The sequence below is a fragment of the Lagopus muta genome, chromosome 13, assembly GCF_023343835.1.
Source record: "Lagopus muta isolate bLagMut1 chromosome 13, bLagMut1 primary, whole genome shotgun sequence".
Classification (NCBI taxonomy): Eukaryota; Metazoa; Chordata; class Aves; order Galliformes; family Phasianidae; genus Lagopus; species Lagopus muta.
In genome coordinates, this window is record NC_064445.1 from 10,842,860 (window position 1) to 10,858,886 (window position 16,027).

The 16,027-nt window shown below is 47.6% G+C and overlaps 1 protein-coding gene across 3 annotated transcripts; it reads right to left on the reverse strand.

Annotated features, from left to right (window-relative positions):
• Positions 1-594: 594 nt before the first annotated feature.
• TMLHE (trimethyllysine hydroxylase, epsilon) lies at positions 595-15,259 on the reverse strand. Of its 3 annotated transcripts, XM_048959683.1 has the most exons (9): positions 15,171-15,259; positions 12,964-14,905; positions 9,461-9,633; positions 7,890-8,066; positions 6,869-7,148; positions 5,729-5,848; positions 3,017-3,253; positions 2,216-2,354; positions 595-1,140 (listed from the first exon to the last, which is right to left on the reverse strand). In XM_048959683.1, the coding sequence occupies exons 3-9, from the start codon at positions 9,630-9,632 to the stop codon at positions 1,009-1,011; spliced, it is 1,257 nt and encodes a 418-aa protein (XP_048815640.1). In that variant the 5' UTR covers position 9,633; positions 12,964-14,905; positions 15,171-15,259; the 3' UTR covers positions 595-1,008. The 3 variants fall into 3 exon arrangements, with proteins under 3 accessions (XP_048815640.1, XP_048815641.1, XP_048815639.1); XM_048959684.1 differs by lacking the exons at positions 12,964-14,905; positions 15,171-15,259 and adding an exon at positions 12,715-12,936; XM_048959682.1 differs by lacking the exons at positions 12,964-14,905; positions 15,171-15,259 and adding an exon at positions 10,092-12,670.
• Between the last annotated feature and the right edge of the window lie 768 nt (positions 15,260-16,027).

Here is a 16,027-nt window from a genome sequence, read left to right on the forward strand (position 1 = left end):
AACCTAAAAAGAGATTTCCACTGTGGTTGTTCAGTGCCACTCTACAAATTTACCTTCCTGCTACCAGGAGTTGAAAGATATCTCTGTGTTCATTACCTTCATATGCAGGAAAATCTGGTGGAAAAAATAGTCAGCCTCATCCAGCAGCCAGTGTAAAGATGCTCTAACAAAAATTCCTTCTTCAAGAAAGCCAGAAGAGCAGGCAGAGTGGGAAACATGTCAAACACTGTAGCTGATGAGCCTTCACCCTCAACTGAAGTACAGCGTAACAGGCAGACAGACCACTAGTTCAACATTACATTACTGAAGGAAATGGGAGAAGCACACTCCTCATCCAAAGCCACCTCTCCTTTCCACTGTGCAGATCTCACTACTTTCCCTTTTCTGTCTACCTAAACCTTTAGAGGTACCTTAGCTATATGAGCTTGGCTTTCCAGGCCAACTCTCAAGCAGCACTGCTTGTAGCAGAGCCCGTCAGATAGTGGTACACAGCTTGTTTAAGAGGAAAGAAGTCACAGATACATGCCAACAGCCCTCAGTTTAAGTAGTGGCACTTTCAACAAATAGTGACTTCCTTTTTCTCTAGAAGGCCTGAGGTAAAACAAGATCCCAGATATATCCATTCTGCTCAGTTATGCCAAATAAACAAATGTGGTGACTGACATAAAAGACCAAACAGGGAGAAAAAGATTTCAGATTCTGAAGGCACTTGATTGGAGGAGCACTTCTCATAGTGTGATCAGCCCCAGTTCACTGGAGCCGAGACAAAGCGGCCGGCTGAGAAGGCCAGGCTGAGTGCACAGACAGTGAGAGCTGACCAAGCTCAGAGAAAGGCAGAATACAGTCCCATAAAGCTCCCATAACCTTTGGCTTCCACCTGCTCCCTCTCCCACACGGGCAGAGAGAGAACTGCTCAGAGAGGGCGGAGGTGTCTGAGGTATGTGCAACGTGGTTGTGGTGACGCACCAGCACGGAGCTCTGTCTGCCTCTGCACAGCAGATGACCAGGCTAAGCTTGCAGCCCCAGCAGGCGAGCGGTGTTGAGCACATCATCTCTTGTCAGGTAGCAGCCGCACAGCTGGCGGTACCCCGTGAAGGCTTCCCGCCCATGCAGCACACGCCAGTTATCGATGAACAGCGCCTGCAGGGGAAGAAGAAAGGCCAACAGAGCAGGGTGAGCACCGCACCGAGCCAGGAGCCCCTGATGTGACAGGTTGGAGATCCCTCTCTGGAAGAGTAGGTAGGGATACACCACCATCCTCCCAGTTCAGTGCTGTCAGACACAGCACATGAGACTACAGGTCGATTTTTGATCTGATCTAGTATGTATGTTGCACCTGATGCCAGCAGCTCTGCTGCTAACCATAGCGTAAAACAACACCTAGCAATGTACTTCTGATTTTTTTTTTTTTTTTTTTTTTTTTTTTCCCAAAAATGTTGGGTCATAGTTCACCAACAAGAGAAAATGGCCACCATCAGCCTCTAAGGTCATTTCCACAGACATCCTTGAGAACAGAGACGTGCTGGGGCTTTCTGACATGAATACTTCTGCTTCACTTTCATTTTTGGGGCCCAAGCTGAATACAGACCCTGCAGTAATAAAACTTCTTCAAGCAGGCACAGCTGGTAGATGAAAACATACCCTGTAACACCTCTAAGCATACAACTGCAGCTCTAGCTTTTCTAAAACTGCACCCAGCATCAGCCTTTCCAACTCAGGGCAGAGCTTTTATTCTCTTCACACCAAGATGTGCTAAGGCATTTCTGGGACAGCGAGGAGATTCCCAGGCCTCCTGTGATTCACCAGCAATGCTACAATTCAAATATAACCTCAAAACAGAAGTAAATTTGCCACCCCACTTGTGCTCTTTATGCTTCCATTAAAAGATATTCTGCTTCTGAAAGAAGTCAGAGGCTGAGCACAAACTGCTCCCAGCCTTCCTGCCTCTGGAGGTCCTCATTCAGAGTGACTGGAAAGATCTTTTGAATTAATTACTTCTATCTTGCTGGGAAGCTAATATTCTTTCACAACAGTAAGTACACATACAGACTGGAGAGGCCAGTACTAGAATACAAAACACACAAAAACAGCTGTGAAGAGCTGCAGTACAAGGAGTGAAACATTAGCTTCAGTGGCAACAAGCTTGCACATCCATAGAAGCATCCTGCTTCCCTGCCCATACCAAACACACAAGCCTCCAACTCCAAAGTCCTACCTTGCCTGGCTTCAGTTTGACCCACAGTTCATTTTCTGGTCTCCTGAGCTCAGTGGTGAGTGTGCGGTGAGCAGTGTACCAACGATTCACAACATCATAAGGCACAGTGTTGATGACTGCACGGTCATAGTTATTGTATCTAGAAAGAAAGAAGAGAAAAAAATCACTTCTGTGGTCCCATGTGCACAGTACAGCCACATGTTTCTAGAGGGAATCTCAGGAGCCATAAGATTAGTCAGTATTGAAGGAGGCAACAGTGATGAGTACAGAGCTCATGCAGCAAACATTTGGAGCAAGGAGGAGTTTGCTGTTAAGTCTAACACAGTTTTTGCTGCTTTTCACAGAAGGATGCCCTGCACTTTCTCAGCAGCGGCGAAAAAGGTAAGAATGAAAGCGAAGCCCACCATTAAAAACTTCTTTCCTTCCAAGAAACAAAGCCCACACAATCTAGAAGTTAGCTGTCTGGTCAGCCGGTAGCTTCACACTATTAAGGAAAGGCCAGGATCTAAACGGAGGCAGGCTGCAACAGGTGCACCAGCTACAGACAGGACTAAGGGTTTTTCTGAATAAAATTGCAGTCAGTTAGTGCTAAGCCAAGCTAGAACTTCAAAAGAGCAGCAGTGGTTCTTACACATTCTTGAAAACATCACACTGCAAAACCCAAAAGGAAATGCATGGTGTTTTTGTGGTCCCCAGCCCACCCTCCCCGAAACATGCAGTGGTTTTCCATTGAAGCTGTCTTCTGGAAAATCACTACAGTCTGCCCAACCCCATCTCCTCCCATCTTCATTCTGATGTTACCTGATCAGGTAAAGCTCATTGTTCCAGGGATAGACGTTGAGGACTGGCCCAACTCCGATCATGTGGTTGTGACAATCTCCCACATTCTCAATGTACTCATGCTTCAGTGGCACCTTACTTAGCAGCTCAAACTGATCAGGTGCTTGCCGGAGAACCTGCTCCGCTGCATAGAAGCCATCCACCAGCAGTGTACGCCCTCCTGTCCCCTCATGCTTGAGGCAGTGAAACACTTGGATGCTGCACGGGTGAGAGCACAAGGGGAAAGACTTCAGCTGCCTGTCCTGTCAAGAAAACGCACTCCCTGTGGACCCAGACAAACGCAGATAGATGCAACACCTCTCTCTAGTGGTACTTGTCGTGACAAGTGTCTCACAACAATTTGTTTCACTAAGACCTGACAGGGAATGAAGACAGCCCATAGAGCTTCCATATAAGGATACCCCTCCCTAGCAGGAAGCTGTCCAATTCAGCTGAACAGCTTTTGCTCTTTTCTGAAATTTCTGAAGTTTCTTTCTTCCCCTTCATCCAAGCACGTCAGACCTTGTATTACTAGGAACAGACAGCTAGGAGCTGCCTCCAGTCACATACTGCCAGTTATCACAGTGTATCAACTTCACTTATCAGAAAGTCAAATGTAACCTTTCAGGGCAGCCTTTATCTCCTCATCTTCCTTTGAGGCCTCTTAACCCCACAGCAAGTGATCTGGCAGATGCTCCTAACTACATCCTCACCAGTACCTTTTCACATGGACTCTAATTGTCCTTTATATCCACAGAAGGATCAGAATAATTACAGCAAGTCAGTCCACAAGTGCAGGAGCACAGGTTGCCCAACCCCTCACGGCTCTGTGCTTTCAAGGCAATAGTCTCCTCCTGCAGCTCAGGGCAGTAAGTTCTTTGCTGCCTGGTGAGATAACACTGCACACTCTCCCGTGTCTTGGGGATTTTCTCTCCTCTACCCTTTGTAGTAATTTAACCTGAGACTTGTTAGATCTGGTTGATTTTACCCAATGCAGTGGGGAAAGCAGTCATTCAAATAAACACGTCTTTCTTGAAAAACACCTCACTTCCTTTAGAAGCAGGTCAAAGACAGTTTAAAGTGTTTAAAACATTTCAGAATAAGCCTCCAACAGTCTGAGAAAGGATTTCTGGCAGAGATACGTGCTCAGGAAAGCCAGAAATTCATGTTTTACCTGCACAGCCACAGTCTGCAAGCATTAATAGTTAGCCCACTAGCCTAGTCCACACTGCCATGGCTTGATACATTTCATTTTGCTGCAGACTAGAATATACCTATCCAAAAGAAAGGTATAGAAATAGCTAATGAGCTCTGCAGTTCTCACAATAAGCAGTTCAATTAAAGTACAACTGTAGGCTGAAGCTCTGATTACTAATTAATTTTTATTTGATTGCTGGGGAGATTCTGTGAGCTCTTAGAGCAAGTCAAGCAAGCAGGTAACTGCACAAGCCACAAAAGCACCTGGTTTCTACAATCAGCTGTTCACTGGAAACAAGTAAGCCAACCTGAAGCACATGGCAGGATTTAAGTTTCATACAGACATACTTCTAGCTACACAGAGCACACTAGAAACTGCTTACTTTGCTCCTGACACCTAGCTGCTTCAGAACAAATGCTGCCACCCAAACTCTGTGCTAGGTTGGGCACAGGCAAGCAGGTGCCTCCTTGGTAGCACTAAGGTAGCACTTTTCCTGCTTTAAGTGAACTGCTCTGAAATCCATGTTCTGCCAGAACACCTCCATGACTTGGTCCTCATCTGTTCTACCAGGTCTGCCTAACAAAACATTCCCATTACAATGCTCAGGATCTCATTAGGAACAGCCTCATTAGGAAGAGCTAATCCTACTATAAGGCAGGAGGCTTGGACAAGATGACTTCTGGCCTCTGTAGTCCTACAAAATCACTGTGCTTCCATCAGTTTCAACCCCAGGGCCTTTTCATGACTTCCACCTTGACCGATATGAAAGCAAACAAAAAAAATATTAATAATAATTACAGATGAAATTAAGCCTTCTGTGCTTCAGTGTGAACCAGGATCAGGGCTGCTGCCTCTCTTTCTCCAACTGGGTACAGAACTTGTGGCCCATAGGCTATACTGGAAAAGCAGTCTGCAGATTTGCATTTGGGAAATGTTACAGCTACAAACTTTTTTTTTAAATGTTTAAAGCACAGACAAGTGTAAACTTTGAAGGGCTAGATTAGCCCTTCCTACAGGGTTGAATTACTGCCAAAATACAAATCCCAACCAGTCTGAAGCAGAGCATCTGCAGAGGGCAGATAGGAGGGCAGCACAAACCTCTGGTGCCACTCATGCAGCCGGGGAGGACAGAAGCGGATAGTGCAGGTTGTGCCAAGACAGGCTGCTCCCTCCTTCTCCAGAGGCTACCACTAGGAGCACTGCCAGTGAAACACAGTGCTGATGTGGACAAGGAGGATTTGCCCAGGTCAGCACGATTAAGGTGAAGCTTCAAAACCTCCTTCATTGCCTGCAATCTGGAAGACCTGGGAGTTTCAAACATTGGGCATCTACAGACTACCTCACTTCAAAGGAACCAAGCCAGATCCAGAATTACTGTGTGACTAGCAACACTACATCACATCAACAGCACTGGAAACAATCAAGTCTAAACAGCATCACTGTGAATCACTCCTGCCTTCTGTGCCGAGTGTCTGTGAACCAGCAACAGCACATACCCACAGGGCTCCTGGAAGTAGGTTGTGTCAGTGTGCCGATCCAGAGCCAGTTTTGTGTAGGCAGTGTCGCCCCGGGAGAAATCAGAGGTGAAGTACCACATTCTGCCATAGATGGTCTCCCTGCAAAAGAGGTGGGCAGTTATCATACCTGAGTGCTGCAGGGATCAGTATTGTTGTACAACAGATCCACTCTTGCAATCATCTCGCCCATCTCACATAGAGAGCAAGTCTTACTTCTCCTCCACAAATACAGATCTTCCTTTTACTCCAAAGATGAATCCCAACCAAATCATAGAAAGACTGAGCAACATCAGAAATTACCAGAGTGCAGCTAGCGTTTGTTTGTACCCACCATGGGTACAATTCCTTTCTTTCTTAAGGAAGACCTGGAGTTTCCACCAACCTCTCCCTGTAATGTGCATGGCAGAGTTTAGAGAAAGAAAGGACCCAGAAGAGACAAACAATACTCAAGGGCTACAGGATGAGGGTACAGATCTGGATGAAAATGTGGGATGGATATTTCCCAGAGCCCTTAATTTCTATTTGCAGTGGCTACTCATCAACAGAAATAGGAATCCCTCCTCTTCTAATGGCCAAAGGCAAGCTAAGATGTTTCTGCAGCTTGGATAAAACTTGAAACTCAAACCCAGGCTTGCCATGTTATTGGTGTGTTTTAAACAAACACAGAAGAAACGTTTCCCAGTATTTTTCTTTAGCAAGAGTTACAAATTGTTTTTGATCTCCCTTGGCTCCCAGGGCCAGGGCTGCCCTCTTAACCTTTCAAGTCACAACAGGAAATCTCTCTCTTTGCAAAGCTCAAGTCTTCCCAGACAGGCTACTTCCTTCAGTTACTCCTCTCTGTGCAGAGTCCCACTATCACAAAAGTCACTGTATGCTCCTGAGGCAGATCTAACCTAGTAACTCTGGCTGCCCCCCAACAAAGGAGCCAGATCCCACTGTGCAATACCCCATCTCTGTCCATGTGGCCAGAGACTGCAGAAGACCCAGATCCTCTGTGTGCAGAACATGCAACAGTGCACAATACAAGGGCAGCACCTTTCCATACAAAAAGGAAATAACAGCTTATCATTCCCAGTTCTACAAAGCTGTCCGTGGCCTTCCTGGGGAACTACTAGTTACCTGATTAAACTGATCCTTTCTGCTAAGATTTGTGTGTCCTCTTTGGTGGGAGTGACATTCTCAACAAAAGCAATCCCATACAGAAGGAAGTTCTGCAGGAACTCCTTCAGCCCCTCGTCCGTCTCCAGGAAACTCCGGCAGTCAACAGAGGGGACCTGGGCTTGGCGGTAGATTTCTGCATTCCAGAGGATCCGTGGGTGCATGACCTGCTGCTTCTGCCCCTCGTAGCTGTTCTTCACCAGCCACTGCAGCCCATACCGTGTAACATGTCCATCTGGCCCTGTGACACAAGGAGAGTCAGTCATTGCAATGAACAGCCTGAAATCACAGCCAGTGCAACATCAACCTAGGACAGTCCTTCCTCTTTCTATTTTGCCTAACAACATCATATTTTGGCTGGTATCAAGAGAAAAGAATGTATTCGATTTAGGCCACAAGTACTAAAAGTATTGCCAACAACTCCAAATTCAGAGCCAAGAGCTTCTATTTCAGTAGTTTTGCTCTCAAGTGACAGGAAAAGTCCATGGAAAAGTCAAGCACTGATGACTAGACCATAAATGAAGGTACCATAGATGAAAGCAAATTGCAGCAAAAGGAAGAAAGCAGCAGGGAGAATGGACATAAGGTATGAGTTCTGATAAGGAACATCAGTTCAAATAAAGCAGAGTAAAGAAAAAGTGAACCAGTTCTTGATATGTTCACTATTTGCATTCCTGCCACATTCCTGCAGTAAACTACACAGATGCTGGAGATGCACACATCTCTAAGCAAGAGGAGAGAGAGAATGTAAGGAGGGGAAGAAACAGACATAAATAAGACTGAGGCGTGTTTACAGAAACAGCTCTACTCAGAACAGCAGTCTTTAAAACCTGCTTACAGCTAAGCCTCCTCCCAAAACAGCTCCTGATTTAGAGATAAGGTTTCCTGGGAAAGATAGCCTTAGGAGTGGGATCTATCAACCAGCCCCACTCCAACCAGGGCTGCTCATTGACAGACAGGGGGCAGGTGCTTTGGAACTCACATGTGAGGAAAAGCGTGGTCTCATCCACTCGGACAGCCTTGGGCTTGATGCTGAGGTCCACACTGGCCGTGTCCAAGCTGCGCTGGTTTGTCTTGGCGTTGTAGCAGGAAGCTGAGCGGCAGTGGTCCCGCAGCCAGACGAAATCAAAGCGCATCAAGGTGTTTGCATACCTGAGCTCTGCCAAAAGTCACGGCCACAGAAGATGCATTGGTGTGAACAGTATGGAAACAAAAAAAAGCCACAAAGAGCCTACAGGTTATGACCCACTTATAGGAGATGCAGAGCCTGTTCGACTTAGCAGCTGTTTGTGCAAGTTAGCTTATCGCGTGATGACCAGGCAAAAGATCTCAAGCAAAGAGCATCACTGGCAGTGACTTTGCCATGGTCTCCTGTCTTACTACATCCACAGCCTCATCCTGCAACAGGAAGCAGCGTGGTTAACAAACATGCCTACGCCTACCTTCTCTCTTCGATGGATAGTAAATTCAGAGCTACACAGCAGCTGCTGTACATAAGTACATAACTAGGTTCCCCGTGCTTATGTAGCTGCAGATCTCATTGCACAAGCACAGGTAAGAACCAGCCAAATACTCTAAACTACACACACATTACAAACAACATCACGACCTCTAATTCCCACTTAGCATTCAAGTCCTCGCCTTCTTGCTCCCTCCAGAGAAAGCTTAGGAACACCGAAAGTCCTTTAGAGGGAAATCAGAGCTGGCACAGGCAGTAGGAGAGCCCTTCCTGCCCATCTTTGGAGTCCAAGTATCTACGTGGTAAAACAATATTCTTTCTTAGAGGACCACTATGTTGGATAAAATATTAAGCAATTCCCTTTTGAGACAGGATTACAAGAGACTCTAGAGTAGCAACGCCTTCTAACCAGCCTCAGCAGACATCACAAGGCAGAGGCTGGGCAGCTGCAGGTGACAAAGACCATGGGGAAATGTGTCTCAGTTATTAAGCTGAGTCCAAAAAAAAAAAAAAACAAAACCAAAACCCACCCCCAAAAAAATAAAGGACAAATTGACCTCAGACTGCATTTATAACTTTTACTTCACACACAGGCACTCATTCTTTGCTTTTCCCTTCAGCATTCTCACAGGGAGAAACAACTTGCACCAAAAAGGCTTGCTCATGCCATCCAGACACACAAACAGGTTGCCTACAAGCCTGCTCTCACCTACTCTGTTTCAAAGATTAGTGTTTTAAGGAAAAACCGCAAGTGAGGACAAGGCAGAGAGCTGGGACATACACTGAACCAGCCAGCCATGCCATCTGCAAGACATAATGAACAACTGGCAGACAGGGCAAGGTTCAGGAATCACTTACTTTTCAAGTTAGCACTGCCTCACTTATTATAAAAGACTTACTGCCAGCAGACAAACCTGCTGCATCCTGCCTTTGGTAATTCCCAAAGGGAACACAAAACACCAATTCCAGCACACATCTCTCTAAAAAACAAGGGTTGTTTCAGAAGGGAATCACTACTGGAGAAACACACTCAGGAAAAATCTTGCTCCTCTTCCCCCAGAGACCCAAAAACAGGCTTAAAAGCACACACCTACCTAAATGATCACCGTGTAACTGCCAGGCACAGCTGAGGGACTCTGGGGCTGTGTGATGCCAGCGAGCCACAGCAGCAGTGAAGGTCCTCCTGCCGCAGGACAGCCCCAGCAAGTGACGTCTGGTGTGTTGGCAAGGCACGCTGAGCAGGCAGGCCAGCCTCCGGCACCACATCCTGAACAGCCAGGAGAAGGAGGAGAACAAAGTGAGTCAGCTGTACTGCTGTTCTGGGTAAAAACATGTAGAGCATGCAGCCAACTCCATGCAACTGGGTGCTGTACCCTTGTGTAGGTCAGCTACAGTGAACACTTTCGTAGACACCACCGCTACCAAAGATGACGAAGACGGCAAGTGAAAACTCCTAAAAACCCCTAAAACTGAGTGCAACGGAAACAGCAGGGAATTCAGCATTAGAGCAGGTGATGAATTTCTAAAACAAATAAGCTAATCCAATCACAGAACATCAGTTGGAAATAGGAGGAGAAACAAGGACATCTTATTTTGTGCTCAACATTAACTCCAGCAGAAAACTGTCCTGAGGAGAAACAGATAAGATCCTGAGATTGATCAGGCAAAGCACTTCCAGAAGAGACAGCTGGGTGTTCGAAGCCCTTGACAAAACACTGGTAAAACCTCATCTGCAGCAAGACTTGTCCTTTCTCTGGTCTTCCCCAAGCTGAATTCCCCCTTGCTGGACAGAGCTGTAATCCTCAGGGAAACGGAGAAAAGTGACCTTGGTTAGGAAAGCAAGTAATAGAGGAATCAAGTAATCAGGTCAGTTCTAGAAAAAGTATGCAGAACAATAAGGAGGAAGAGCTTCTACTGCCAAAGGACACAGCAAGCATGGAAGAGTAACCAGCCACGGTTAACTTTTGACCAGAGATGAGAAGTTGAATTCCAGAGGTTGGTGCATAACAACACTTGAGGACGACGAACAAAAGCAAAATCCTGCAAGTTTAAAGACATGAAGCCAAAGCCACACTAAGCGCTCTGTCGTGCTCATCAAGTTCTGGAGGTCAGGCCTAAATCCAGCAGAATTTTAACAATGCTTTGATCTGAAGCACGTTGAAATGCAGTATCACTGAACAAGACACAGGCACAGAAAGAATTTCTTATCCTGCTTTTCTGATTTGCCTTCATTTTCTTATCTGAAGCATACAGACGTTGGTGCCTCGGCTGTCTAACCTGCTCCTCCACTTCATAGGTGACTCAGTGCAGAAATGGTGAAAGTTAATAAGAACAGTAAAAACAGCACAGAGGGGGATATTCCCAGAAAATTTGCTGAGTATGAAAAAAGTAGACTGTCAATTCCAGAGGAAAAAAAAGCAGAAACTGTTTTATAAAGATAATGATATAAGATAATGAACTGTTTTATAAAGATAAAGATGCAGGTCATTGTTTTATAAAGATGAAGATGCAGGTCACTGAGTTGTGAAAGGTGCTTGGCTTCAGCCTGTGTACCACTCACTGACAGTTTCAGAGCTGCAGAAAAACGGTTCTGATTTCTGTGGCTGCTAAAATGCAATATGCCATCCTCAGCAGGCTGCATGGAATCCGGCTGTCTTGCAAATCACCTGGATTCAGGTTAGAAGCTCTGTTTTGCTCTGCATGCCAGGCAGAAGAGTGCTGGCTGCTCCTTGCTTTCTGCCTGACACCTGCAGACAGCGAGATCTCTGCTAGCTGATCCTGTGCCCTGCAAAGCTCCTGGATCTCCTTCTAGACGCTGACTGAGCTGCAGCATCCTGAGAATCTCCAGCATCTTCACTGCAGACAAACTGTACACCAGAAAGTCAGGTTTTGCAGAAATAATTTGGCATCTAATTGTGCCAATGTTAAGTTTTGGGAGAATGCTTTACAAACTGAATATAGGAAAAGGAATTAGCCAAATTTGATACATAATGGCTAAGTGAAGGAAATCTGCAAGAGGACCTACAGAGAACCAGGAGTCACCAATAATGATCGTTGGGTTTACAAAGTTTAAAGAACTGGGTTAACTCACCAAACCAAGTGTCAACACTCACGTTACTTGAAGACTGCTTTGTGAAAGAAGGATGACTCACTCCATTTAGGCTTTTGAATCTCAAGAATATCCACCAATTGAGAGAGGATTGAAAAAAAAGAACCTTGTTTGCACACAGCTGATATCTCCTCGCACAGGACACAAAACTGATAGGAAAAGTTCGTCCATAAATCCATTTAGAAAGTGGCCTCTGCCTGGGGCAGCTCCAGCCATAGTTATCTCTTTCTGCACATGTTCTTTTTTATCTCTGTTTTCTTCCAGTATCAAAGCTTACCAGAGAATAAACACAGGTAATGGTAAGTGACCCAGATATTTAATCTAATCACAGAGACCTCTTGCTTCTCTGCTGTTCTTCCTGGAAGCAGACACCAGAAACAGCTGAGAGAAGCCATAAATTAAACCTTTCCAAAAGACATCAGAACTAAGAGCACATTAAAAAATTTGTTGAATTAGGGAGAATTTATACATTGCCTTTGAGCTCGTTTAACAAAAGCTAACAACACTCTCCTGGCTGGAATTAGTTACGTGAACAGATAATTCTCTCCTCCTGTCCTCCTGCTGCACTTCTGATCTTTATGTTGCCTATGTCACACATACCTTACCTGAGTACCTGTGAATTGCAGCAGCTGCAAGGTCCCAAGACCAGATTTCCCTTCAAATTCACAAAGAACAGGCAGGAGGAAGGAGAGGACACTAAACTACCCTTCACGTGAAGGCAAGTTGACTTTGAGATAGGAGAGAGCTGCAATTTCCAACCCTGCCCCTCTGCCAAACGGAGACGAGACCCCATGCAGACGTTATACCCAAAAATATTTGTCTCAACTTATCCAAGAACCCACCAGCTGGTGAATGAGAGACAGGAGCACGCACAGAACCCATGGCAGAGCTGAACAGAGCTGCAGGAAAGGCAGAAAACTCAAATGTACTGTGATCAGAAGTACAGCACAGGGCTCTGGGGAGAGTAAAGACGAGAGAAGAAGTGAGAGCAGGAGGAAGGAAGAGCGGGCCTCGTCTGTCCAGCAGGTCTCTGACCACAGGGACTGCCCGACCTGCCGTGGTTTCATCACTGCAATCATCATCTGCAGTAACGAGCTGCACTTTTCAAAGCTCTTAGATAAAGAGCTGCAACTCCGCGTTGAGCAAACAGATACACCGAGCTGGAAAACAAGCAGTAGCCAAACATTCTCATATAAATACATATCTAAGGGGGATTAAAAAAAAAGGAACCACACCAACCCACAGCCTGCACGCCGCTCTCAGCAAAGCGCTTCCAGGAGGAGGACGGCGGCCTGCAGCTGCCACATCTCTCATTTCTACCTTCTTTGGAAGACGAACCCAAACCCCACGCGGCCACCGATCACCGAGGCAGGAGAAGAGCACCAACCCCAGCCCAGCCCCGCAGCAAAGCCCCTCGCAGAACGGCGCGGGGACGGCCGCAGAGAGCGGAACCCTGTTACCGAATCGCTCCGCGTGCCTCAGCGGTACCTGGGGACGCGGCCGGGCGGAGCTGCGCGCTGTGCCTGCGGGGCTCCGCGCTGCTCCCCGCTGCTACGCGCAGCGCCGCGTTCGACGCCAACAGCCGGAGAAAGCGAGGCGATAAATAGGTGGGAGGCCGGGGTGCAGAGCGCCGCACACCATAGAGAGCTAGGAAGACCCGAGAGCAAAAAGCCTCCGGGCACAGAGAGGAGAGGGCTGTGATAGAAGGTCTCCCGCCATAGAGCGAGCGTGAAGTATGGAGAGCGCCCCTGGCGGGGGCGGAGAGAACAACAGAGCGCTCCGCCGAGGGACCATAGAGAGGAGCGTTGAGGGATAGAGAGTCACCGCAGGCCGCTGATCGCGCGTGCGCAGTGCTCTGAGTCGGTCCGACGGCGCTTGGTTCCGAGGCTGCGGGTTGGGCTCGCGGTCGGAGCTGTGGGCGGGTGGAGGCCCAGCGTTTGGGGGTAACACCTGCACATGTTCACACTGAGAAGCAACGGCTCGCGTGCGGGGCGCTTAAGGAGGTGCGAGGCAGGCGGCGGTGCCGGTCCGGCCGCTGGAGGGCCGCCTCGTCCCACCGATAGCGGCCGCCGGACCTTTCTGTCCTGCCGCGCAGCAGCTCGTGAGGGCGGGCTGCGATGCTGAGCGCTTCGGCTGCTCTGCTCACGGATCCTCTCTGCACTACGGGCCCGCAGGCGGCACAGAGCGGCAGGGTGGTGGCACCGGAGCTGCCGAGCTTGTTTCTATCCGGGATGTCACTTCGCGGGACAGCACGTGGTTTCAGCAGCGGTGGCGCAGCCCGCTGTACCGCACAGCCCTGTCCTAACATGGGACGCAGCCTGAACAGCGCTGACCCCTGGCACCGTATCCACACTTGCATGGATTTTCACCCATGGCTTTCCAAAATTAAGGCATTCCGAGCCTTCTTTCTTCCTGTGCCATGCCTGAGTGATTGCATATCACCACAGCTCAGTTTTCCAAGGTTTTTTTGTGGGTTGGAAGTCTTTGGGTTTTTTTCTCCCCTTCAGGAAAGCAATAGGGAAAGCATCTGGAACAGGCAAAGTAGCTGGCGAGGCTCTGCTGCTTCCCAATAGCTCAGTGCAGCTCCCAGAGGAGATAAACGAATTAGTCAGTCACTGAGCTCACAGCAGAGGCATCTCAGCCTCCGTGAGAATTTGTCACTGGCCCTTCCTGGGCTGCTGGGTACCCAGAAGAAGGGGAGAGATCAGGGATTTGGGGGCATACCCTTCCTGTACTGGCTGATGGGGTAGACAGCAAGACTGCAAGGTCATGGGATTGTTCTTCACCTCAAAGAACGAGGGTGGCATGGAGCTTACCAGTGCTTATGGTCCCACCTGGTTCCCACTGCATAGGAGTTTGTATGCTGAGAAAGGGGGCACCAGGGAGCTTTCTAGGGATTTCCCTGGGAGATTCAGGAGCTGGGAATTTTCCCCAGTTTCCACCGCTCCTTGCAGCAATGCCTCTTGCTCACATGCTCCTCCCAGGGTCATAAGTGGTTTTTAAAAAAAGCAACAGCCCACACAATGCTCTTCCCTTCTCCAGCTGGGTGCTGCTGATGAGATGCCGCATCCGGTCCTGAGGGTACAGAATTAGCCCTCCACATGGGAAAGGCCCTGCCAATCCTGGCCACCAGCTTCAACACACCAGTGCTGCGAGGTCAGCAGCACGTCACTGCTATGCATCCTACAGATGCATCCTCCAGTCCCTTCCAAAGACTTGTGCGAGACATCGCTATTCCTTCTCTGCTTGCGGGATTTCTTGGAGGTCACATTGCTGGTGCTGATGTCAAATGGTGTTTTCCTTGACGTGCAGAGCACATGCAGGTTTAATCTTTAGGCATAGCTTTGTACTGACAAAAATTGAAGGATATTTCCACAGGTCCGGACAAGGAATTAACGTTTTACAGGAAACACAGCAGTTTCCACACAAGCTGCAAGAACAAAAAAGTCTGAGTAAATTGGGGATATTCCTGGAAGTTGTTATTGGAACAAAAATAGTGAAAAGTACCAGTGTGTGTGTAGGCACTGTGTCATTCTAATGTGCAACCACCCAACCTTAACATCCAGCCCAGCTAAACCCATTACCACCTTAATGCCATAATGCGATGGGAAGCACAGCAATGACAAAGGAGTATTAAAGTCCTAGGCAAATGCAGCAGCTATGGACACAGAAACCAAGGAAAAAAATCTGCTTACCCTTGGAAGGCCACAGATATAGAGTGACCTCCAGCAAAATACCTTTGCTTCCACTGCCAGCCCTTAAATGAGGTCTGGGAAGGAGTGGATCTTGGCTTTCCACCCCTTCTGGTCACTCACATACATTGCATGCACCTGAGCTCCCCTGGGTTGGCCCTGCCTTCCCACCAGGTGCTCAATCACTGCTTCTAGCTGTGACTTAGCATTTCTGCTACACCACTCAGGAGCACAACTCAACCCAGCCAAAATGGCCACATTAACCCAACACAAGTGACACAACCTAACCCAACACAAGTTGAATGGTGCAACCAAATATAACCCAATCAAACAGTGTGTATCAAAAGTGATACAACCTGAGCCAGCCTGAGTGATATAGCCCAGCCCAGCTTAACAAAACCATATACAGCACAGCATGATCCAGGAGGACCTTTTAGAAAGGTCAAGGTGAGAAGGATCCATGGACTGTAGCTCCCTGTGCTGCAAGGCTGCTGCAATAAACAGCATTAAGAGCAGAACAACTTATATCAACTGCACCTCTACACTGGTTGTGAATGGCTGAAAGGTGGCTGTGTGTTGAAGACATGAGAATCCGTGTGGATTTTCTAATAATTTAAGCTAATTTAAGCCTCTGTCTCCTCGTAATTCTCCTTTTCCATGGATGAAGTCACCTCCAAATGTCTGTCTCTCGCAGTGATGCTGGACAGTGGGTTTCAAGGTGACTGAAGGACCAGCCAAAGGGAATCCTCTTGGGAACTGCAGTCAGGGCAGAGAGCTGATCTGCCCAGTCCCCAGGAATGCTTCATGTTCCCATGGAGACATAAATAAATAATTATTTATTTGACTTGTTTCAATCTTTT

Excerpts from the sequence above, each read along its gene's own strand:
- TMLHE (XM_048959682.1), bottom strand. Across the intron at positions 7,149-7,889 it reads GACCACGCTTTTCCTCACAT|GGCCAGATGGACATGTTACA; the intron begins GTGAGTTCCAAA and ends CTTGTGTCACAG. Across the intron at positions 1,141-2,215 it reads TCAAACTGAAGCCAGGCAAG|GCGCTGTTCATCGATAACTG; the intron begins GTAGGACTTTGG and ends CTTCCCCTGCAG.